This window comes from Chiloscyllium punctatum, chromosome 22 (genome assembly GCF_047496795.1).
Source record: "Chiloscyllium punctatum isolate Juve2018m chromosome 22, sChiPun1.3, whole genome shotgun sequence".
NCBI lineage: Eukaryota > Metazoa > Chordata > Chondrichthyes > Orectolobiformes > Hemiscylliidae > Chiloscyllium > Chiloscyllium punctatum.
This window is the reverse complement of record NC_092760.1, coordinates 25338103-25362561: the sequence shown is the minus strand read 5'-3', so window position 1 is coordinate 25362561 and position 24459 is coordinate 25338103. Positions and strand designations below refer to the sequence as shown.

The 24459-nt window shown below is 45.2% G+C and overlaps 1 protein-coding gene across 1 annotated transcript in view; it reads left to right on the top strand.

Annotated features, from left to right (window-relative positions):
• The window catches only part of madd (MAP-kinase activating death domain), a 145307-nt gene that overhangs the window by 31340 nt on the left and 89508 nt on the right, over positions 1-24459 (top strand). Inside the window, exons 7-9 of the mRNA XM_072592876.1 lie at positions 9382-9462; positions 18907-19082; positions 19221-19456. Coding sequence (XP_072448977.1) covers positions 9382-9462; positions 18907-19082; positions 19221-19456 — 493 coding nt within the window. The remainder of the gene's footprint in view (positions 1-9381; positions 9463-18906; positions 19083-19220; positions 19457-24459) is intronic.

The following is a 24459-nucleotide window of genomic DNA, read 5'->3' as shown; positions in this document are numbered from 1 at the left end:
TGGGTGGGTTGCGCTTCGGCGGGGCGGTGTGGACTTGTTGGGCTGAAGGGCCTGTTTCCACACTGTAAGTAATCTAATCTAATCTAATAAATATATCAGATAAGCAAGTGACAATTGGAGGAAACGGACCAGGAACCAGGCTGAAGCAAACCCCAGGAGCAGCGTCTCCCAATCATGAGAGAGGGGGAGTTAAGAAACCATCGAGAGCTGGGACCCATTGGAATGCCCGGAGTGGTGTTGGCAGTGACTCCTGGCTCGTAGGCCCAATGCATGGACTCCTGGAATGGCAGCGAGGTGTCAGCTGCAGCAAAGGCAGAGGTGGGGGGGGGGGGGGGGGGGGGGGGGGGGGCGGTACTCTGGCTGTGGTAGACACAGAGCATGGACTACTTCAGCAGCGTTGGTGCCTGGAGTGGAGGTTCCTGGTTGCAGTATTCTGAGAGCGGGGACCTTGTAAATCTAATGGAACAGTGTTTGGGACCCCAGCTAATGACGATGAAATCTATTGAAGTGCTATTTTTTATCCTCTTGTACCTCAAAATGGAGCTGGATCCTGGCGGCAGAACACTTTTCATGGTATCTCTCCAGATACGTGACAGTAAATCATTCATTCACTACAGTCTGTATCAGTTCAGTTCCAAGGGAAGACCACTGGACCCAGAGTGTTGGTTCTGCTTCCTCTCCACAGGTACTGCCAGACCTGCTGGGCTTTTCCCGCAATTTCTGTTTTTTGTTTCTGGAGGCTGGCAAGTAGCCAGGACCTGAGGACCTACATCTAACTGTTTTAAAGGAAGCATTTGCAGAGGTAGTGAAATATTTTGGAATTCATTGGATCCTAGGAAGGTTCCACTGCACTGGAAATCTGTCAATGTGATGCCACTGTTTAAGAAGGGAGGGAGACCAATGCAGGAAATGAGAAGCCTGTTAAGACTACCCTCTGTGTCTTTGGGAAAATGCTGCAATCCATAATAAAGGAAGAAGTAGGACAGTTACAAAGCCTTGTGCATTCAAACAATCAATGATTTGTCTTTTTATGAAAGACAAATTAGTTAGATCTTTTTGAAGTTATGATGAGCAGAGTTGATAAAGAGGAATTGGTAGTTGTAATGTATTTGGATTTCCACAAGGCATTCAATAAAGTGCGACATGGAAGTTGATCACAGAAGTTAGGAGCTGATGGTATTGGGGGTAATCGCACAGATTATGGATTGGTTAACACAAGCCAGAGCAGGACTAATGAGTCATCAGGTTGGAAAGACTTAAGTATGTAGTGACACAGCTCGAGTCTTAATTATTTAATCTCTATATTAATGACTTCATTGTTCCATCACCAAGGCAGTGTTATTGCTCTTGCTGTGTCCAGAGGGGCGTCTCTTCTTGGGTGCTATGCACAGTACAGTTCAAGTAAGCAACTTCAGTTAAATATACTAAGTAACACAGCAAACTGTCAAAGCTAGGAGTAGTGATCCAAGAAATATACTGCAGAACAGTCACCATCTGTAAAGAGAAAAGAGCATAGAACATATCCCTAATTAAAAACAACATATTGGACCAACACAGATCAGACGGCTCTGTAGAGAGATGAACAGAGTTAAGCATGCTTGCCTTCATTGTTCAGTGCTTTGAGTGTAGGAGATGGGACATCTTGTCGCATCTGTACAGGACGTTGGTGAGGCCACTTTTACAATACTGTGTACAATTCTGGTTGTCCTCCTATAGGCAAGATGTTGTTAAACTTGAGAGAGTGCAGAAAAGATTTACAAGGATGTTGCCAGGACTGGAGGGTTTGAGTTATAGAAGCTGAGTAGGATGGGGCTTTTTTTTCCCTGGAGCATCAGAGACGGAGGGGTGACGTTATAGAGGTTTGTAAAATCAGGATGGGCGTAGGTTAGGATTATAGCCAAAGTCTTTTCCCAGAGTAAGGGAGTCCAAAGCTAGGCTTAAGGTGAGAGGGGAAAGATTTAAAAAGGACCTGAGGAGTAACCTTTTCAAGCAGAATGTGGTGCATGTATGGAAAGAGCTGCTGGAGGAAGTGACGGATCGTACAATTACAGCTTTCAAAAGGCATCTGGAGGGTATAAGAATAGGAAGGGCTTAGAGGGATATTGGTCAAATGCTGGTAAATGGGACTAAATTAGATTGGGATGCCTGGTTGAAGTGGACGAGTTGGACTGAAGCTGAAAATGTGTTGCTGGAAAAGCGCAGCAGGTCAGGCAGCATCCAAGGAGCAGGAGAATCGACGTTTCGGGCATGAGCCCTTCTTCAGGAATGAGGAAAGTGTGCCAAGCAGGCTAAGATAAAAGGTAGGGAGGAGGGACTGGGCTCATGCCCGAAACATCGATTCTCCTGCTCCTTGGATGCTGCCTGACCTGCTGCGCTTTTCCAGCAGCACATTTTCAGCTCTGATCTCCAGCATCTGCAGTCCTCACTTTCTCCGAGTTGGACTGAAGGGTCTGTTTCCGTGCTGTACGACTCTAAGTTGCTCAAACATGACCTTCCCTTCAAAAAGAACCATGCGAACTGTTCTTGATTAATCGTTGCCTTTCCAAATGCTGATAAATTCTGTCCTTTGATTGCTTCCAATAATTTCCCCATCACTGCGGTTACAATGACTGGCCTGTAGTTTCCTGATTTGTCCTTGCTCTATTTAAATACTGATAGCTCATTGGCTATCCTCTGGCACTTCTGTGGCTAGAGAAGAATTGAAAATTTTTGCAAGTGCCCCTGCTGTTTCCTTCCTTGCTTCACTAAACTAATTGGGATATATTTAACCTGCCCCTGGAGACTTATCTACTTGAAGACTGCCAGATCACTCTTCTTTGTGTATGCCAGTTTTTTAACTGTATAACAGACCTTCTCCTTGACTTCTGTACCGATATCATCCCTCTCATGAGTGAGCACTGACACAAAGTATGAATTTAGAACCTTACCTGGTATCCTAGTGCTCCATTTGTAAATTACCATTGTGATATTAATGACCCTAATCTTTCCATCATTATCCTTTTGCCCTTAATGTACCTGTAAAACAAACTTTTTTTCTTTATTTCAACTGCCAGTGTTCTTTCATATATTCTTTTTGCTCTCCTAATCTCCCCTTTAAGTTCCCTCTTGCACATTGTGTCGTCCCCTAGGGTTTCTGATGTTTTGAGTCCTTGGTATCTGCCATAAGTCTCCCTTTTTTTTGTCCCTTAATCCAATTCTGTATGTCCCTTCATATCCAGAGTCCACGGGATTTGCTGATCCTACCCATTTTCTTTATTGGAACATGTTGGCCCTGTACTCTCCATATTTCCTTCCTGAATGCATCTTACTGTTCTGAGACAGATTTATCTGGAAGTTCTTGATCCTGTCTACTCAGGCTGAATCCTATCTGATCCTATTAAAATCAGCCTTCTCTCCCCCCCGCCCCTGCAGTTGCGAACTTTGATTTCAGGCCCACCTTTCTCCTGTCAGTTGAGGGGCCTTCTACAAAGTAGCTGAAAAAACTGCCCTGGTTGCATTTTAAGAATTCCCCTTGCTCCAAACCTTTTACACTGACTATCCTGGTTAACGTTGGGGAAGTTGAAATCTGCTGCTATCACTAACTGATCCTCTACACTTCCCTGAAATTAGCCTACGTATCTGCTTTTCTACTTCTCTTGGAATGTTAAGTGGCTTACAGTATATGTCCAGCAATGTGGTTGCTCCTTTTTAGTTTTAGATTTTTGAAGTTGTGTGATTGCAGACTGCTCCCATTATTGCTGTTCAGTTCCTAGGAAAACTCTTAACAAACAGTTCAGCTCTCTTTGCCTTTCCCAATCCAAAGTCGTAGTTGGCTGACAAACCACGTTTAACTCAGCAATTCACATGTATCCAAGTTATGATTTCAGCACGTTTCAAAGACTTTAGTTACCTGGCAGTTCTATGCTTCTGCAGCAGATTTGACAGTCAGCATTGCGTTATTATGGATTGTCTGATGGGTTCTGTGTTGTCAGAGGGCCAGTGCTGAGGGCATGCCATGCTGTGTACCATGAGTACTTGAGACAGTTTCACTCAAGTGGTTACGGTCTGGAATGTACTGTGAGAGTGGGGCGGCAGGTTCACTTGAGTGGCATTTGAGACAATTAGTCATCAATTTGAAAAGAAATAATGCTCAGGGTTACAGAATTAATGCAGATGAAATCACAGTATCATTGGGAAACAATGGGTTGAGTGGCCTCCTCCTGCACTATAACAGTTTTGTGATTCTGCAAAATTGGCTTGAGGCTGGAAAGCAACAAATTGAAGGAGCTGATGAGTTTTCAGACTGCTATTTCCCAAGGATCAGCAACTCCTTGATTTTGGTTTTGCTTGATATAAGTGATTGGGTCTGAGAACACACTGAAACTGTAACAAGTATTGATAATACAAAACTTGGAGCAGTAGCAAACAATGAGAACCATATGAACTGGAATGGGCAGACCAGTAGCAAATGGAGTTTAATACAGAGGAGTGAGGTCATGCATTTTAACAGAAGGGATAGGAAGAGACAATAAACACTTGATGATACCATTGTTGAGTGTGGGGACAGTGTGTCCTGGGAGTTTGTGTGTCACTGAAGGTGACAGGACGTTTTGGGGGAATAGTTGGCAAAGCATGAAAATCCTTGGGCTGTCCATTTCGAGGCATTGAGCACACAATCAGGGAGGCTTTCCTGAAGTTTTATAATGCTTTGGTAAGGCCCCAACTTCAGTAGAATGTCCAGTCGTGGTGACCACAACGTTAAGAAGGATGTAGGGGTCTTTGAGAGGGTGCTGAAGTGATTTACTGGAATGGTTCCAGAGTCTGAGGATTTAGTTCTCAAGGTTGGGGTGTGTTGTTCTCCTTGGAACAAAGAAAATTGTGGAGAGATTTGATTGAGGTCTACAGGATTCACTAAGATAGGAGAGGAAAGCTGTTCGCTTCAGCTAATGATACAAGATTGGGGCACAGCTTGCAGGTTCTGGGTCATGAGCTGGATCTCGTTGCCTGTGCTAGGGAGGGGCTGGAAGCAGGAACTGTTGACTATTTCAGCAGGACTTTGCACTGGCACTTCAGTGAAATAATCTAGCAGAATGTAGGGACTTAGCATGTCATGGAACTGACTGGATTACTCCATGAAAGAGCTTACACTCAATGGGTCAAATTGCTTCCTGTGCTGTAATGCCTGTGGATCTCCACCCATAGCCTTTGTCCCATTGAGTTTCCAGACCCCTGCACAGTGCATGCTGTCTGTGGGTATTTTGTTTTTGGGATGTTATGCTTCACCTTTGCAGCAGATGAGACTCGAACTGGACCGCTGGACTCTGAGCTAAGGGCGCTACCACTGTGCCATGAACCCTACCTGAGTGAAAAGAACTGACCTGATAGGAGCCAGGATAGTCTTGTCCACAGCCCAGTGTTCGTGTTTCTGAACTTGAGCTACACTGATGTTATTGCAGCACAATTGAGAGGTTGACAGCAATGTTTACAAGAGGTCTTGTCATCCTTCAGAGTATGTAGGCTACAAGGAAGTGGGTATCTTCTTCTGAATCTGGATAAAGGTGCTGGTTCCTCTAGGTGGAAGATTGTGAAAACTGTAGTGAAAGAAACAAGTCCACAGAAACACTTGAATGGTATGTTGTTTCCCTAGTGTCAGGGTCAAGGATGTTAGAGCAGTTTCAGAACCTCTTGATGTCTGATTTTATGTTTCTTGCCAGTTTGCTGTAATGCTAATTGCTCGCTTTTTTCGTCTAATGTTAACATTGTAATAGCGACATGAGGGAAAGAAGTGATCCATAGAAGAATTTTAGAAATTGAAGGTTTTAGTGCAGAGCAAGTATTGGAGAAATTGCTGAAGAAACTCTGGCAGCATCTTTGGACAGACAAACAGTGTTAACATTGTTAGTTTAATAACCCTTCTTCAGAACTGATGGTAGCTAGTGAAAAATAGTAGTTATGCTGATAACAGGGTGGGTTGGTAAAGGAGTGAGTTGATAGGTGGTGATGGACCATATAGAGAGAGAGAGAGAAGTTAAGCAGTTACAAGGATGGTTGATAGCAAGCAAGGGGAGAAGAAAAGGTGATATCGGGGATGCTGAGTGGGTGGAAACGTGCTGAAAGCAGTCCATTGTCACAACAGGGTCTGGAGTGTGAGGGATGGGTAAAGGACATGGAAGGTGGTGTTCAGAACCTAACGTTATTGAACTGGATATTGAGCCTTACAGGCTGCTGGGTCCCCAAGGAGAAAGTGACCTGCTGTTCTCCGAGCTTGCGATGCACCTCACTGGGTCACTGCAGCAGCCTCGAGATAAAGGTGGTGCTCTTGTTGTATGGTGTACTGATCTCGATATTGCGGAGGTTGAGCACCAGCTCTCAGATACCTCCTCCTCTCTCCCTTTACACTGTGACCTCATCATGGCCATTATGTTCACGCCCATCATTAATTGTAGCTGGGGGTCTTGCCTCCACAGCCTCAAAGCTCACAGTGCCACAACAACCCCCCCCAACACCCCCACACACACCACCTACTTCCTTCCCAAAATCCACACCTTGCATCAGCTTCAGAATTTCCAGTTCATGGGCTCCAACCACTACCACCTCACTGTTGGCACAATTCATTTGCATGTCCTTCCCCTATCAGAAGTGCCTGTCACCTTCCTCATGAAGGATTCCCCGCCCCACTGTGACTGACACATTTCCTGTGCTTCTGCCCTCAACTCTTCTCTTTCCTCCCACAGCATTGTAGGGTCCCCCTTGTCCTCACTTAACACCCCAGCATTTATCTGGATCCTAAGGGTCATAAGCTGCCATTTCCATTGCCTCCAGTGGGATGCCACCATCAGACACACATTTCCTTCCCCTCCCTTGTCAGCTTTCTGCAGTGACCATTCCCTTCAGGACAGCCTGGTCCACTCCTCCTCCACTCCCAACATGTCCCCAAATTCCCATGGCATCTTCCCTTGCAAGCGCGGAAGGTGTAATGCCTGCCTGTTTTATTTTCTCCCTCCTCACTATCCAAAACCTCAGATGCAAGGTGAAGCTGTGATTTAGATACACCTGACTCTATGTAATCTACCATGTTTGTTGCTCACAATGCACATTGGGGAGGCAGAATGAAGACTGGGTGACTGCTTTGCAGAACATCTATTATCTGTCCGTAAAAATGACCCCAAGCTTGCCGTTGTCTGCCATTTCAACCATCGCGTTCCCTGCCAACATCTTTTTCTCGGGCTTGCTGCTGTGGTGCAGCGAAGCCTAATGCCAGCTGGGAGAACAGCATCTCGTTTTCCACTTGGGAACCCTGCAGCCTTCAATATAGTGTTCAATAATTTTACAGTCTGAATATCATCTTCAAAGTCTTTTGCCCATCCCGACATCTCAAACCCTCTCAGCACAGCCAACCCGATTTCACCAACTCATTGTCACCATTATCAGCTTTTCTTCCTCCCTGGCTTACTATCAACAATCCCTTTGTCACAGTCATTGAGTCATACAGCATAGAAACAAGCCCTTTGGCCCACCATGTCTCTGCTGACCAACAATTGCCAACCTATACTAATCCCATTTATCTGCAGTTGGTCCATAGCCTGCTCTGCCCTGGCATTTTAAGTAATCATCCAGTTGCTGTTTAAATGTTCCAAGAGTACTTGTCTCTACCATCCTTTCAGGCAGCACATTCCATATTTCTACCACCCTCGAGTTGAAAATGAAAACTTCCTCAGAACACCTCGAAACTACTAATTCTCCATCTTACACTTGGTATTAAATATGTCTGTCGTGTGGAAAGAATTCTCACAATCTACACTATCTATGTTGAAAATCACACAACACTAGGTTATAGTCCAACAGGTTTAATTGGAAGCACACTAGCTTTCGGAGTGCTGCTCCTTCATCAGGTGTTTGTGGTAGTGACTCCACACCCACCTGATGAAGGAGCAGCACTCCGAAAGCTAGTGCTTCCAGTTAACTATCTAACCTGGTGTTGTGTGATGTTTAATTTTGAATACCTCAGTCCAACGCTGGCATCTCCAAATCATGTGTACCCTATCTATGCCTCTCATAATTTTGTATACCTCAATCTGCTCCAGGGAAAATAGACCCTGCCTATTTCGTCTATCCCCATAACTGAGACTTTCCATTCCAGGCAAAATCCTGGTAAATCTCTGCACCCTTTCCAGTGCAGTCACATCCTTTGATAGTGTGGTGACCAGACCTGCACAGACCTGTGGCCTAACCAATATTTGTTGGAACAAGATTTCTTTGCTTCTGCATTCTCCACCCCCGCAAATAAAGGCAAGCATCCTCTATGCCATTGCCTTCACTTTGTCTGTCTGTGCTGATACCTCCCTTTGTTCCTCAGTACTCCTTAGGGACCTGCTATTCATTGTGTAAATCATAAGTCATTAACATACACAGCAAACAGCAAGCATCACAGCACTGATCCCTGTGATACATCAGAGGCTTCCAATCACAAAACAGCTCTCCACCATCACCCTTTGATTCATATTGGGAAACCAGTTTTGGATCCAGTTTGCCAACTAACCTTGGATCCCAAGAGTTCTTACTTTTGGAGTAGCCTTTCATGTGGGACCTCGTCAAAGGTATCACTGAAGTCCACGTAAATCACATCAACTGCAGTGCCTTCATTAATATATTTAATCGCTTTTTCAAAAAAACTCAAATTATAAAGGATCTCCCTCCAAAAATATCATGCTGACTATCCCTGAACAATTTCTGGATTTCTAAGTGTTGATAAGTCCTGTCCTGAATTCCTGAAGGAGGGCTTCTGCCCGAAATGTCGATTCTCCTCCTCGGATGCTGCCTGACCTGAAATGTTGGATAGACTGGGTTAACCTTTATTGAAGTACAGGAGAAGTTTAATCAAAACACAGACAGAAATTGCTGAAAAAACTGGCAGCATCTGTGGAGAGAAATCACAGTTAACGTTTCGGGTTGAGTGACCCTTCTTTCGGTTTTTATTTAAAGACTTAACTGAGCTTGAATAAAGCACATAAAATGCTTCTAAGAGTTGCAAGAACCAGAGGGCACAGATTTAAAACAGTTTGCAAAGAATAGACAAGAAAAATGTTTTGTCAATGCAATTAGAGGATGGAATGCACTGCCTGGAAGTGTAGTAGAGGGAGGTTCAATTGAGGGCTTTGGATGAACATTTAAATCCGAGTCATTTGCAGAGTTATTGGGGCTAGCTCACTGAGCTGAGGCAGACATGATGGGCTGAATGGTCAACTTCTGTAATTCTGTGGTAGATCTCTGTATTTCTGGTCAGTATACTACATTGCAGGAGAAATAACCATACGTATGAAGATCTGACCAATTCGTCTCGATGTGGCAGCTTTCACATTGTGATGTTTATCCTCTGCATTGATGTCTGGGTCTCTTTGGCAGGTGATTGCACCCACGAACGCGGAGGTCTTGCCGGTGATGCCTGAACCAGAAGCCACTGAGCTGAAGAAGCACTTGAAGCAGGTAGGAGGAGCGTAGCAACAGCTACCTGGGGACACCCTGTAACCTCTTGCCCCAGTGTACTGGAAAGCATAGTCCCACCAAACTGTGGCAGCTCATCCTCCTGATTCATTCCTTTGTCCACAGCCTCTGAGGACGATCTCTCTCTGGCTAATGACTGCCAATGCTCCCCATTGTGCTGGTGCCCACACCCCTCTGCCACCTTCCCTCAGGGCACTCCATCCCCAGACAGGTGATGGGGGCACGTCTCCTGGGGCTGGCATTGTGGATCAGGCGGACATCCCTGTTCCCCTGAGCTGGAGCATCCCTGTTCCTTCCCAATAGCGGTGCTTTGGGGGAGGGAGTCTCCCTCCCATCCCCCTGCCACGATGGAGCGGGGAAGTCTCAGTTTTTTTTTACTCCCATGTGGTGTGGCAGGGAAATAGGGTTTACCATCTTCACGTATGGAGGGAGATCTTGGGGGATATGAGAGAAGATGTCAGCCCTTGGTTTTTTTGTTTGGGTTGGGGCAGGGAGATGGTGGATATGGGGTGTGAGCTCCATAGTCTGGTAGAGGAGCAGAAACAGGGGTCAGTGTGGGCTCCCCACACCCTTGCCCCATGCTTTCAGTTGCTGTTCAGTGGCAGAGTGAAAGTCTGCAGTGGCTAAAAGCTCTACCTCATGCTGTAAGCTGGAAGTGGATTGGAATGGACAGCTGACAGTGGGGTCCTCAGCCTGAGAGAGGAAGCAGCATAGTTCGCAAACTGTTGATTTATTTGGGCAAACTGTGATGAAACGGTATGTGTGAGTCCACACCAGCCCCAGAGGGTTGAGCGTGCACTCAGTTATGGAGTGCTACATCTGTCTGCACTGTGACACAGTGGAGAATCACTCACTGTTGAGTCTTTGTTCCCTACCACCTCCCCACCCACCCCCCCAAACAATCTCCTCACTGCACTGCAATACAGTGGAGAATCACTTACTGTTGAGTCTTTGTCTCCCCAACCCCCCACGGTCACTATTGCTTCACCGCATTTTGACACAGTGAAGAGTTGGGCACTGTCGAGTCTGCAATAGTGTTTATAATTGTCGATAGCTTTAGGATTGTTGGATAATTGGATTAATAAATCCCAGTAGTTGAGGATGACCCAGTGAGGTGACCTTACCCTTTCACATTGTGCCAGGCTATCTTCCGTTCTCAAATATTGCATTCCAGGTTCTCGGAGACTCCTGGCCACCCCCAGATCCTGTGTTCCAGGCACTCGCTGAGAGCTGCCAGGAGGCTGGTGACTTGGTTAATCCATAGCTATAGACTGTGTTATTGTATGCTTTTCCTTTTGATCTTTTTATTTCCTGTGCACTATGCCGTCTGCAGTATCTGAAGGTAAACTAGTTACTGATCTGGGGCAGAGCATGAAACCAGTGGATCCTGTTGGCACTGATGGGGGGATTTGAGTACAATATTGAAAGAGCCATTTTCAGATGCTCTGTGGTGATTAGTTCTTGAAGGTGCAATCTGTTTCCATGATGCTTCCTGTTGTATACAGGGAGAGGGATGTCACCAATGCCACTCGCAGTCTAGTGAATGTAATGGAGATCAAACCCTTCCTGGGCAGCTGGCACAAAACTGTGCCCCACCTGCTCTTCTGTAAGAGCAAGTGTACCCCGCTCCCAACCATTGAAACTACCACCATCCACCTTCTTTGATGCTCTGCTCTGAGTTCAGACCCTGAGCCACACTCTGACAGTAATTCTGTCCCATCCTCTTAGTTGTTGGTTTCTCCACCTGACTGTTCAGTAATAGATTTTCCTCTCGTCTGTGTTTCCACACTCTCCGTTCTTCCTGTTGGGGCCTCATCCTCATGGCTGGTTGGCTGCTGTTGTTGGTGTTGTCATGGTGTCTTCCATCTTGTCCTTTGCCGTCCAGTGTTTGGTTAGTTTAAGTGTGATCATGCAGCAGGAGCTCGCCACAACGGAGAAGGTCCACTTTACAATCTCTTTTTACTGCTTCCATGCTGCTGTGCTTTGTCTTGGCATCTGCCCCTGGCTGTTGGCTGAAGGCACCAACCTGACAGAAATAATTTGATCCATCTCCCATATTTCCACTCCTTCCTGTCCCTCTCCACACTTTCCTTCACCAGCTTAGGGTCCTCTGCGGTCTTGCTGCTGCTGCTGGAACTGACTTGGACTTTGGTGGGCTGTCATCACTCCCCCTTACCCTTCCCTTGCCCTACCCACCTGCGCCCCCTTTTCCCTCACTGTCTGCCACCATGCTGATCTCCTCTGCACAGCCTCCCCTCCCCACCCCTCTGAGGCCCCAGCCCCTCCTCTGCTGCCACACCCGTTTATAGTCCCTTTCCTGATTTCAGCCCCCACCAATAAACCCAGGTCCCTGCTTCCCCCAGCTACCCCCTCCTTTCATCTATCCTAGCCCTACATCTCAATAATTTGAAGTTTAAAAACCAATTTCAAATACAAAGAACCCCTCTCCCTGAGGACCACCAAATTCAACTTGAAGTTCAAATGTACTTTATATTTAAGCAAATTGTTCTGCTTTTGTTCAATGTCTTTGAATTAGCGCATGCTTTTATTCTGGGCTTTGTTCCTAATGAATATGCCAAGTGATTTGTAATAAGCATGGTTGATATATGTAAGCTGTCTGCAGGTGGACCCCTGGGTAGTATGTGGGGAAGCTCCTGCAAACCACCTTCCTGAATGAGCGCTTCTCTCTGTGAAGGTCTGTGCTACACTGATGATTGAAGGCAGTTTCTCCACGTCTCTCCACCTGCCTTTCCAGTACCAGCTCACCTTCCTGGTTCCTTTCCTTTCCCGTCCTTTCCTCACAACAGCAGCACTTGCTGCTGTACATTGTGAATTAACAGCAACTTCCACGTTCTGGTATCAAATTCTGTTTGCTGTCCCCCCTCTGTTACTTTCTTAACGGGATCAAAAGATACTGACTGAAACTTCCTCAAAGGCAAGCATGACCTTTCTTGTACAATACAGGCTTGGACATAGACTAAGCACAAGCCTCATCAAACACTCTCAGGGCATAAGCTAAGGAGTAAAGCTTTCCTCTACGCTGTCCCCATCAGACATAAACCACACGGGGTTAGATAAAGTTCTGTCTACTGTTTAAACAGAAAGTAAATGTCCTTTCACATTGTGTCCAAGAAACACTCCCGGGACAAGGACAGTATGGAGGTAGAAATGTAACAAAGCTCCCTCTATTTTTTTAAGCTGAAAATAAAACTCTCTTGACATTTTGCCCAAACGGGCAGATGCAAAACAAAGCTGCATTTACTCTCATAAACTGAAAATAGTGAAAGTAAACAAAAAGAAAAACTTGCTGTCCACTGTCCCCATCAAACGTTGCCAGGACAGGGGATAGCATGGGGTTAGATACAGAGTAAAGCTACCTCCGCACTGTCCCACTCACTTGCTTTTTGATGCTCACTGCTGCTGTTGCTGCCTGATCCAGGAATGCTGATTCCTGAGATGGAACTCAGTGCTGAATTGAGTTGAGATTCACTTGATTCTGAAGTTTGGGGCCTGCAAAGAAGCCCTGAACTTGTTGCTGTAAACTTTCTGCACGCCTTTGTCCAGTTGTGCGGCCCAATGGAGTGAGCTCAGTGTTGGATCTGACTGCATGAGCCAGTCTAGCTATGTCCCTGTGCCTGGTGTTCAGTATCCCATTGCATTGTCTACTTGAAGTTCCTCTCCATTGCTCTTCATGCATTATGTTCTGTTGCTCATGAGGATGGAGCTTAGGGCTGGTGGAAAGAGTGGAATGGTGAGGGTGGAAGGTATTAACACTGACAGAGTGATAGGGGGGTGCTGCTTCTGGTGAGCCAAATAGGGGTGATTGGAGGGCAGCAAAGCAGATGTTCAGTGTATTTGGTCAGTTACAGGAGGGCGTGGGGCTGATTGGGTGTTTGTGGTCATCAAGCAAAGATGTAAACATTCTAACAAGGTGCATGACTGGGCCACTCAACCCATCAAAGTCTGCTCTGCCAAGACCGTGGCTGATCTGACTGTAACTTCAGTCCCACCTTTCACCCCCTTTATTTAACAAGAATCTATCTACCTGTGCCTTAAAAATATTCACGGCTTCAGCTTCAACCACCACCTCCAGAAGAAGGTTCCAAAGCCATTCAATCCTCTGCAAATGCATTTCCCTTCAACTCGGTTTCAAGTGAGTGACCCCTAACCCCTACATTCACCCCATCCAAGATAAAACATACTCTCCACATCCACCCTGCCGTGGACCTTGAATATTGTTTCCTGAAAGTCACCTCTTACTGTAGTGAATGCAAACCTAACCCTGTCCAACATTGCCTCATAAGATCCATTTCCGTGGATTAGTGAAGGGAACCACTGCTAATCTGCTTCAACTACGTTTTGTCCTCAACACAGTACTCCAGTGCCCTGTGTAATTGAAGCATGACATCCCTATTTCTGCATTCGGTTCAGCTCAATGACTGAGAATATTCAATCTGGTGTCCTAATTACGTATGAACCTTTTGTGATTTGTGAACCCGCGCAGAAAGCGAGATAAGGGAATTTAACGCGTTTGATAGAAAGTTGAAAAGCAAGAACTCGCAGGTTGTAATCTCTGCATTACTCCCTGTGCCACATGCCAGAGGCCAGAAAGGGGAAGATAATACAGTTGTTTGTGTTGCTAAAGAGCTGTTGTAGGAGGGAGGGTTTCAGATAGCTGTATCATTGGGATCTCCTCCAGGACGGGAGGCACCTGTACATGGAGAATGAGTTGCATCTAAACTGGAGAGGTATCAATATCCTTGCAGGGAGATTTGCCAGTGTCGCTCAGGAGGGTTTAAACTAGTGTGACAGTGGGGTGGGAACCAGAGCAGTAGGTCAGCATGTGGAGTGATTGAGGAGAAGGCAGAGGTTAAGTCAAGTAAGGCTAACAGGCAGGACCAGGTTAATGAACCCCCGCAGGACTGTCAGTTTGAAGTGTATTTATTTTAACACAAGGAGTGCAACAGATAAGGCAGTTGTGCTTAGATCCTGGGTTAGTGCATGGAACTACAGTGTTATCGTCATTACAGAAACTTGGTTCAGAGAAGGGCAGGACTGACCACTCAACATTCCAGGGTGTCGATGTTTTAGATGTGATAGGGATGTAAAAGGGTTGGGCGAATTGCATTACTGATTCAGGAGAATGTCACAGCTGAACAAAGGGAGGACATCTTGGAGGCTCACCCAGCAAGGCAATGTGTGTAGAACTCAGGAATAAGAAAGGTGCAATCACTCTGATAGGCTTATAGTTTAGGCTTCCCAATCTCCAGTAGGAGATGGAGGAATAGATGATGTAAGTAAATCATGGAAAGATTGTTGACATGGGTGATTTTTAACTTGCCCAGTATTGATTAGAGCTCCCTTAGCGCCAAGGGCTTAGATGGGACAGAATTTGATAGATGCTTCTACGAGGGATTCTTGAAACAATATGTACATAGTCCAACTGGGGAAGTGTCCATGCGAGATCTTGTATTGGGGAATGAGCCTGACTGGGTAATTGAAGTTTCAGGAGGGGAATGTTTTGAGACCAGTGATCATAATTCCATAAGTTTTAAGTCGTTTTCCAAAAGGATAAGGCTGGTGACTGGTAAACATACTAAATTGAGAGGAGGCTCATTACAACTATGATAAGCAGGAACTGGAAAAAATTGGATTGAACATAGAACATTACAGCACAGTACAGGCTCTTTGGCATTCGATGTTGTGCTGATCTTTTATCCTACTCTAAGGTCAAACTAACCTACATACCCTTCATTGTACTGTCTTCCAAGTAATGTATCTGACTCTACTACCACTGCTGGCAGTGCATTCCATACACCCACCACACACTGTGTGAATAACCTACCTCTGACATCTCCCCGAAACCTTCCTTCAATCACCTTAAATTAATGCCCCCTCATGATAGCCATTTCTGCCCTGGGGAAAGGTGTCTGCCTATGCCCCTCATCATCTTGTACACCTGTCTCGTCACCCCTCATCCTCCTTTGCTCCAATGAGAAAAGCCCTAGTTCCCTCAACATTTCTTCATAAGACATGCCTTCCAGTCCAGGCAGTATCCTAGTAAAACTCCTCTACACACTCTCTAAAGTTTCCACGTCCTTCCTATAATGAGGAGACAGAACTGAACACAACATTCCAAATGGGGTCTAACCAAGTGTGGAGCAGTCCTTTGAAAGTAAATCCACATCTGACATGTGGGAGTCTTTTAGTAGCCAGTTGATCAGAGTTCAGGACCAGCATTCCTATGAAGATGAGAAATAAGATGGCAGAATTCCAGAACCTTGGATGACAAGAGTTATATTTTTAGTTAAAAAGAAAAAGGAAGGGTATATAAGGTTTAGGAAACAAACGTCAAATAGGACCCTTGAAGAGTATATAGGGAGCAGAAAACAAAGAAATTAGGAGGACTGGAAGAGGCATAAAATGTTTTTGGCAAGCAGGATTAAGGAGAAGGTCGAGACATTTTATACGTATATTTTGAGCGACAGGGTAACTATAGAAAGGGTAGGTCCACTCAAAGACCAGTGAAGGAGCTTGTGTATGGAAACAGATGAAGTGGGTGAGATCTTTAATGAGTACTTCATATTAGTATTCACCAAGGAGAAGGATGGCAAGTTGAGAGAGGAGTTTGTTGATATTCTGAAGCATGTCAATGTTAAGAAGGAGGTTGTAAGAACCCAGGGCCTGACGGCATCTATCCTAGAATAGTGAAAGCAACAAGGGCCGAGATTGCTAAGGCCTTTACAGATATCTTTGTATCCTCTTTAGCCATGGGCAAGGTCCCAGAAGACTGGAGAATAGCAGGCGGTGTTCCTTTGTTCAAGAAGGGCTGCCAGGGTAATCCAGGAAATTATAGGTCAATGAGCCTGAGATCAGTGTAGGGAAATTATCGGAGAAGATAGTTAGGGACAAGATATATTCTCATTTAGGGATGAATGGACTTATTAGGGATGATTAAGATGGCTTTATGCAGGAAGGTCATGTTTCCCAAATTTGATTAAGATTTTTGAGGCAGTGGATATTGTCTGTATGGACTTCAGTAAAGCAGTGACAATGTCTCTCATAGGCTGGTCCAGAAGATCAAACTTGGCAAGTTAGACACAAAATTGACTTGATCATAGAAGACAGAGCGTAATTGGAGAGGGATGCTTTTCTGACTGGAAGTCTATGACCAGTGATGTTCGACAACGATCACTGCTGGGGCATTTGTTTTTTCTTGTAATATAAATGATTTGAATGAAAATGTCAGTGACTTCATTGGTAAGTTTGCAGATGACATGAAAATTGGTGGAGTTGTGGATAGTGAGGAAGATTGTCAAAAGATGCAACAGGGTACACAGAACAACCTCAGTTATCCGGGCATCAATTATCCGAATTTCAGGTTATCTGAATAAGATCTCAAGGTCCCGTGAAAATTTTGTCAGTTATTCGAACAATCACCACCGCCTGTCTCGTTTGGATAATCAAGGTTGTTCTGTAGTTCAATTGGTAAATTGGGCAAAAAAATGGCAGATCCTGTGTAGTCCAGGCAAATATGAGTTGGTCTATTTTGGGAGGTCAAACGCAAAAAGGAAAGTTTACAGTAAATGGCTGGAACCTTAGCATTGATACAATCCATTGTCCCAAGTCCATAGCTTTCTGGAAGTGGCAAGGCCAGTGTACAGGGCATTAGAGATGGCATGGTTATCTTCATCTGTTGAGACACAGAGTAACAAAATTGGCAAGCAATGTTGTATCAGACTTTAGTTAGGCCATATTTGGAGTACTGTGTACAATTCTGGTTGCTGCTCGATAAAGAACACAGTACAGCAAAGTAACAGGCTCTTCAGCCCACCAAGACACATTCTCAACTGAAAATCTTTCGCCTCTACCTGGTCCATATCTCCCTCTTCTCTGCTTGTTCATACTATCTGTCAAGATACCTCTTAAATGTTGCTATCTTATCCGTCTCCTCCTCCACCTGTGGCAGCGCATTCCAGACATTTACCACTCTGTGTTTAAAACAAAAAGACTGCCTCTCACAGCTCCCCTAAATTTGCCCCCTTTTACTTTCACCCCATTTCCCCCTAGTAGTTGACATTTCCACTGTGGGAGGAAAAGACTTCAGCTATCCATTCTATCAGTGCCTTTTGTAATTATGTAAATGCCTATCAGGAAGGATATGGAGTGAGTGCAGATGTTTACCAGGATGTTGCTTGGACAGGAGTGTGTTAGTTATAAGGGAACGTTGGACAAACTTGGATTGTTTTTACTAGAGCATTGGAGGCTGGAGGAAGATCTAATAAATGTCAACGATAACATGGATAGACTGACTCTTTGTCCCAGGGTGAAAATGTCAGATAAGAGGGGTGTAGGTTTAAGGTGAGATGAGAACATTTATAGGAGATGTGGAAGGGAAGTATTTTTCTTTGAGAGAGAATGGGTAGGTGCCTGGAATGCATTGCCAGAGGAGGTGGTAGAAGCAGATACAGTACCCATGTTTCTGAGGCATTTGGACAGACACAAACTGGCAGAGAATAGAGGGATATGAACAATTGTGTTCTTTGACATCCAGATCCCTCTGCAGTCAGTGCTCTGCAATCTCTCACTATTAAGGTAAAGTGCCTATTACTTTATTCCTCCTGCCAAAATGGATAATCGCACATTTCCACATTGTACTCCATTTGTCACATCTCTTCCCGGAGAAAGTGAGGACTGCAGATGCTGGAGATCAGAGCTGAAAAATGTGTTGCTGGAAAAGCGCAGCAGGTCAGGCAGCATCCAAGGAGCAGGAGAATCGACGTTTCGGGCATACACTGAAGAAGGGCTGATGCCCGAAACGTCGATTCTCCTGCTCCTTGGATGCTGCCTGACCTGCTGCGCTTTTCCAGCAACACATTTTTCAGCTCACATCCCTACCCACTCACTGAACCGCTCCATATCCCTGTAAAGCATCATTACAGTCCAGTCACAAATTAATTTCCTATGTATCTTTGTCTCATCAGCAAATATCTTCAGTCCTTTCATCCAAAGTATTTCTATAAATCGTAAACGGTTGATGTCCCAGCAGCGGTCCCAATGACGCACCACTTGTTACATCCTGCAAATCTGAGAAAGACCCATTCCACCACCTCTGACTGGCGAGCAAAAAACATTGATCCATTCAATACATTACCTCCTATGACCTGGGCTGATAGGGAGGGTTTGGGTCATTGTGGTGGGGTTCCTCAATGATGGGATGGGGGTGGTTTTGGTTGATGGCAAAGTGATGAGGGAGGTATGGTTGATGGGGGTCAGGAGGTGACTTTGTGGAGGAGTTGGGTGGGGTGTGGTTAATCATTGGAGGCGAGGGCTGGTGACTGGGCGCAGGGGATGGTGGGTGGTCAGGGTGGTGTGTGAAGTCTTGTTGCCTGCTGATGAAGCCTCTCTCTGTCTGGGCTGTGACAGGCGCTGGCAAGTATGAGCCTGAACACTCAGCCCATCCTCAACCTGGAGAAGTTCAATGAGGCGCAGGAGCTCCCTGTAGGTGGGCGAAGCCGGGATGACCAGACCTCAACTCCCTCCACCGAGTTCAACCCACTCATCTATGGCAACGATGTCGACTCTGTGGACATTGCCACCCGGTAAGTGTGAGAGTGACTGGGGCCTTTGATGTTTCCTGAGCTGTTCCTGTGATTTTCCTCTCCACTCTCCCTCCCCTAAACCAGTGGAACTGTTCCTCTTGCATTTTTACAGTGCTGTGTTGTTTTTCTTATTCTCAGGGTAGCCATGGTGAGGTTCTTCAACTCCCCCAATGTGCTGCAGGGATTTTTGTCTCACACGCGCACTCTCAGACTCTTCCCTCGGCCTGTCGTTGCTTTCCAAGTCAATTCCTTCCTGGCCTCCAGACCTAAGCTCTCGCTGTTCACGGAGAAGCTTGCTCGGACACAGGCTGTGGAGTATGCCGGGGAATGGTCCTTGAATCCTACCAACTACACGTTCCAGAGGATCCACAACAGTAAGTCAGGAGAAGGGAAGCTTTGCTGCAGCATGATGGTGGGTGGGGTCCTAGCTCAAGAGGGTGGGGTGAATGGCACTGAGCTTGCTGTTCATCAGGGTGGGCTCTCTGGTGCATTGACTTTCTTCCATATCCACTACACAGGGTTCTCAGCCCCTTGTCTTTTATTTGAACCTTGGAACGTAGCCATTCAGCCCCTCGCTATTTGTCTCTTCATTTGTTTCATATTTTAACAGGCTCTTGAGCAGGGAGAGTACTTTCTGATTTCCGTCTGCGCAGTCTTGTTCCGACGTACATTATACCCGCTCCTTCTGGATCCCCTCAACTTTGCAAGCGTTCTCTTGACCAGATTGATGACCGAGTTAATTTTAAACACCGTGATCAGGCCATCTCTCAGTCATCTCTTCGTTCTTGAGTGAATGTGCAGAATCAGAGTACATCAGGCAAATAAGATATATGTCCTGATGGCTTATCTTACAAGAGGATGAGTGCAGGAGTGAAGATGCCTTACTGCAGTTTGATCATACCTTGACATTGTCTGCAGTTTTGATCTCTTTATGGAAGTTGTATTTGCCAAAGAGAACGAAACAAAAGTTTCCCACACTCATTTGTGGGATTAGATTAGATTACTTACAGTGTGGAAACAGGCCCGTCGGCCCAAATCCACATTGACCCGCCAAAGCGCAACCCACCCAGACCCATTCCCCGGCATTTACCCCTTCACCTAACACTACGTGCAATTTAGCATGGCCAATTCACCTAACCTGCACATTTTTGGACTGTGGGAGGAAACCGGGTCTCTCGTGCTGTGAGGCAGCAGTGCTAACCACTGAGCCACGGTGCTGCCCGTGGAGCGAAGGGGGGATTGTTATTTGAGGAAAGGTTAAATTGACTGGACCTGAATTCTGTGTGGGTTAGAAGAATGCAAAACAATCTCATTGGAACATTCACAGTTCTTACAGGGGTCAGCAGTGTAGGTACAGAAAGATGTTTCCCCTGGCTGAGGGTGCAGAACTGGGGAGATCGCAGGTTTAGAGTAATGAGTAATTTATGAGGCAGCACAGTGGCTCAGTGATTAGCACTGCTGCCTCACAGCACCGGGGTCCCAGGTTCAATTCCAGCCTCAGGCGACTGTCTGTGTGGAGTTTGCACATACTCCCAATGTCTGCGTGGGTTTCCTCCGGGTGCTCTGTTTTCCTCCCACAGTCCAAAGATGTGCAGGTCAGGTGAATTGGCCATGCTAAATTGCCCATAGTGTTAGGTGAAGGGGTAAATGTAGGAGTATGGGTCTGGGTGGTATACGCTTCGGTAGGTCGGTGTGGACTTGTTGGGCCGAAGGGCCTGTTTCCACACTAAGTAATCTAATCTAATCGAATAAATCATTTGGGACTGAGATGGGGAGGAATCTGAGTGGCGTGAATCTTTGGAAAGCTCTTTCACAGAGAGCTGTGGAGACTGTCATCTGGACTGAGGTTGATGCATTTCTACAGATGAAACCATTGCAGGATACGTGGATAGTGCAGGAAAATGATATTGAGGTGGATGATCAACCTGGTCTTATTGAATGGTGGAGCGGTTCAAAGGCCTTTGAAGGCTACTGCTGCCCCTATATTTTAGATTATTAAGACAGGGATACAGCCAGACCAAATCAATACCTCCATGTCTGTATTTGCAGTGCAGTAAAATTAAACCATCCATTCGTTACCCCAATGGATTCCTAACTCAACTTCTGAATTGGCAATCCAAGACATGACTTATAACTGCTTCCAGATGTCAGTTTTGTATCTTAAGCAAAACACATAAGTATGCCATAACTTTAGCAGAGAAAATAAAACTAAATAAAGTAATCTAGTTTATGTCTATGCTTTAAACCTGAAATGACTATTTTCAACCCCATTCCCACAAAAGACAGAAGAATGTAAAGGATAAATCAATGAAAATAACAAAACTATCCAAATCACTTAAATGGCTTTCACAATGTATTGTTCCACAGTCATTAATGTGGGTTGCTGCTTCTGAAACATTGATCAGTGTCACTTTCTCAGTTCACTCTGACAAAGGCAGCAATACTTCTAACTCCGCTTTCTACTCTGAGCTTCCGAAAGATGGTTTGGGGAGGATTAAGCCAGGAGTTTCCAAATCTTCCTGTTTCCTTGTCTGGAGTGGTCGAAACATTTCCCCAGAAGTCATGCTTCAAAAAGAAAACTTCAACTCTCGTCCTGCCTCTGAGAGATTTATTGGTATTTGAGGCTTTGACAAAAAACATGTGACAGTTGTGTTCCTCTACAACCCTATGCTATGGAAAATCACGCTGTAGAAAATATCTGTACCTGTTCAGTAGAATGTTCGTGCTCTCCAAACAACAACCACAATTCATCAATTGTGTTATAACCAATTCACGCTGAAGAAAGCACGTTGTAGCAGAATGGCCTGTACCTTTATTTTCAAAATGGACACAAATCCAAGGGGAGTTACTGAGAGAGTAAAGCCACGTAATTCCATAGTTTTGAACGAATAACAATAAACTTTATGTTAACACAGTAATACAGTCAATAATGAATATACAATGTACTTCCAACACTCAGAATTAACATGCGAATGTCCCACACCAAATAGAAGCTCCCCCAGATTTCTCAGCAATTCCCACCTCGACATTAATGACACAGTAACTAATTAAATCACAAAGTCTTCACACTTTGTGGATCTGGTCTTGAAACTTTTCCTCAAGAGCCTCTCCATCTTGGTCTGCCTCAATGACTGCTCCTACTTTGGTCAGCCAGCCTTCTTTCCTGGCTCAATACTTCCCTGGAGTCTAAACCTGCTCCAGTCCTCACTCTCAAATATAACTCAAATATATCAGTGACCCCTAGCTTCACCAAGCTGGACGTGCCCCATGGAATTTCTTTTTCTCCTGAACCCGGCTTGCTGAGCGGTGTCAAATAAGTGCTGCTTGTGAACTTTTCAGCCTCCCCAGTCTCTGTTGTACTGAAGCCTTACCACTTTCTCAGCTTCCTAAGATGACTTTGCAGCGATACAGTTAACTTCCGCATTTCTAAAATGGAGTTTGTCTCTTTCTCGAACTAGTCTGTCACCTTGAAACTGCCTTTTAATGACTCTGGAACTATCCAAAGTACTAAATTTAAAAAAATCTTGCAATAAGCCCAAGTCCTCCAGCCACTGCAAAATTGAATGTTGCAGCCTTAATTTGCTGCAAATTCACTGCATTCCTGAATGCTATAGTGTTGCCATTACCACAACATACCTGCTTTCCCCACAGAGGAGGATTGATCACAGGAAGCAGAGATTCCTACTTTGGGGATGTTGGGGGTGAGGGTGTGATGAGGTGATTTGAGGGTTGCTGGGCCATAAAGATGTCACTCCCTGTAAATCGGTAGATTCCTACAATATCAATGTCCCCCATTAATGGCAGTGGAGCCTTTTCCCCACCCTTCTTCCAAAGCTTAGGCACCCCCTCCAAGGAAGGTACTAATAAGCATGCAGACTGGAGTTGTCATCTAATATGTTGGTGTTGGCGGTACTTTGATCAGGAGGGAGCGAGGAAGCCATTTGCACTGAACATGTACTGAAATGGGATGGGTTGAGGAATCTGGAGGTTACCCATGTAGCTGCAAGTCTTAAAAAGCAGTGAAGGCAGATTGACACAGCCAGTTTAAACAGTCGGGGAAGTACTGGAGTTCATTTTGGGATGTATAGAATTGAAATGCAGACCTAACATGGCAGTTTGGTTGTATTACACTAAGTATTGCGCACGGCTCCATATTCCAAAAAGACACCGGAGAAGATGCTGAAAGAACTATAAAGCTGATACCAAAATTGTAAGGTTAACTCTAGCAGGAAGACCGAACATGTTGTTCTGTCTGGGGAGGCAACAGCCTATTCTTACTGTTAGACTGTTAATGTTCTGGGAACTGAGTTCAAATCTCATGTTGGAGGATGGTGAACTTGAATTCAGTTTTAAATGTCAATGGCACTAAGAGTCTAATGATGACATTGAAACCAGTGGTCGATTGTCAGAAAGACTCAGGTCTATATGTCACTCCAGAACCACAGCAATGTGGTTGACTCTTAACTACCCTCTCGGCTTGGGCGTGGGCAGTAATGCTGGCCTCACCAATGATATCTTTTTAAAAATCTGGTCAAGAGTTTTCAATATTATGAGAGGATTTAATATGAGATAATTGAAAGCCGGAGGTTAGAAATAAACAACAATTTGTAATCAGTTTGTAGAATGCTAGAGTACAGAAGAGGCCTTTCAGCCCATCAAGTCCACACTACCAAAGCTAAATTAAATCTGCACTCTGCCTGGAGCCTTCAGTCAGGAATTCAGGGAAAGAATCTTTTCACCTAACAAATGGTAACTGTGTCGAGCTTACTCCTACAGGGAGTGATTGAAGTGAATAATGTAATTGTATTTAAAGAAAAACTCAACTACTATGTGGTGGAGAAAGGAGTAAAACGTTACAATGGTCAATTCAGGTAAGAGTGGGTGGGATGGACTGGGTGGGCAGAATCACCTTCAGTTGTGTCCCCTGTGTAACTGCTGTTCCCCACATGTTCGTAAACCTGATATTGCACTCCTCTACGCTATTGTCCAATCTGTTATTCCTTTCCACACCTTATTTCTCTCTACGTCTGTATGTTGTTACTCACCCTCTTTCCTGATCCTGTGCACTCACTCCACCCCACACACTTGCCTAAAAAAACCCTGAGCCTGAGGTGGAGACCCTTTCCACAGTTGTCACTTCCCACATCACATGGTGTGCCTTGAAGTTCCTACAGCTGGGCAGGAATTGTAAGCTCAGGTCTCAGTTGCCCAGTAAGGATGCAAGCAAAGACTCATCCAATCACCTTTCATAATCCAACTTGTGCTTTCCAGAAACAATCAATTTTAAATCCTGTCTCTCAATCTGAAAACTCTTAATTAAAGTAAGTTGTAACTTTTGTGCAGTGCCTTAGTTTGCTGGTGCTAGTTTAGACCACAG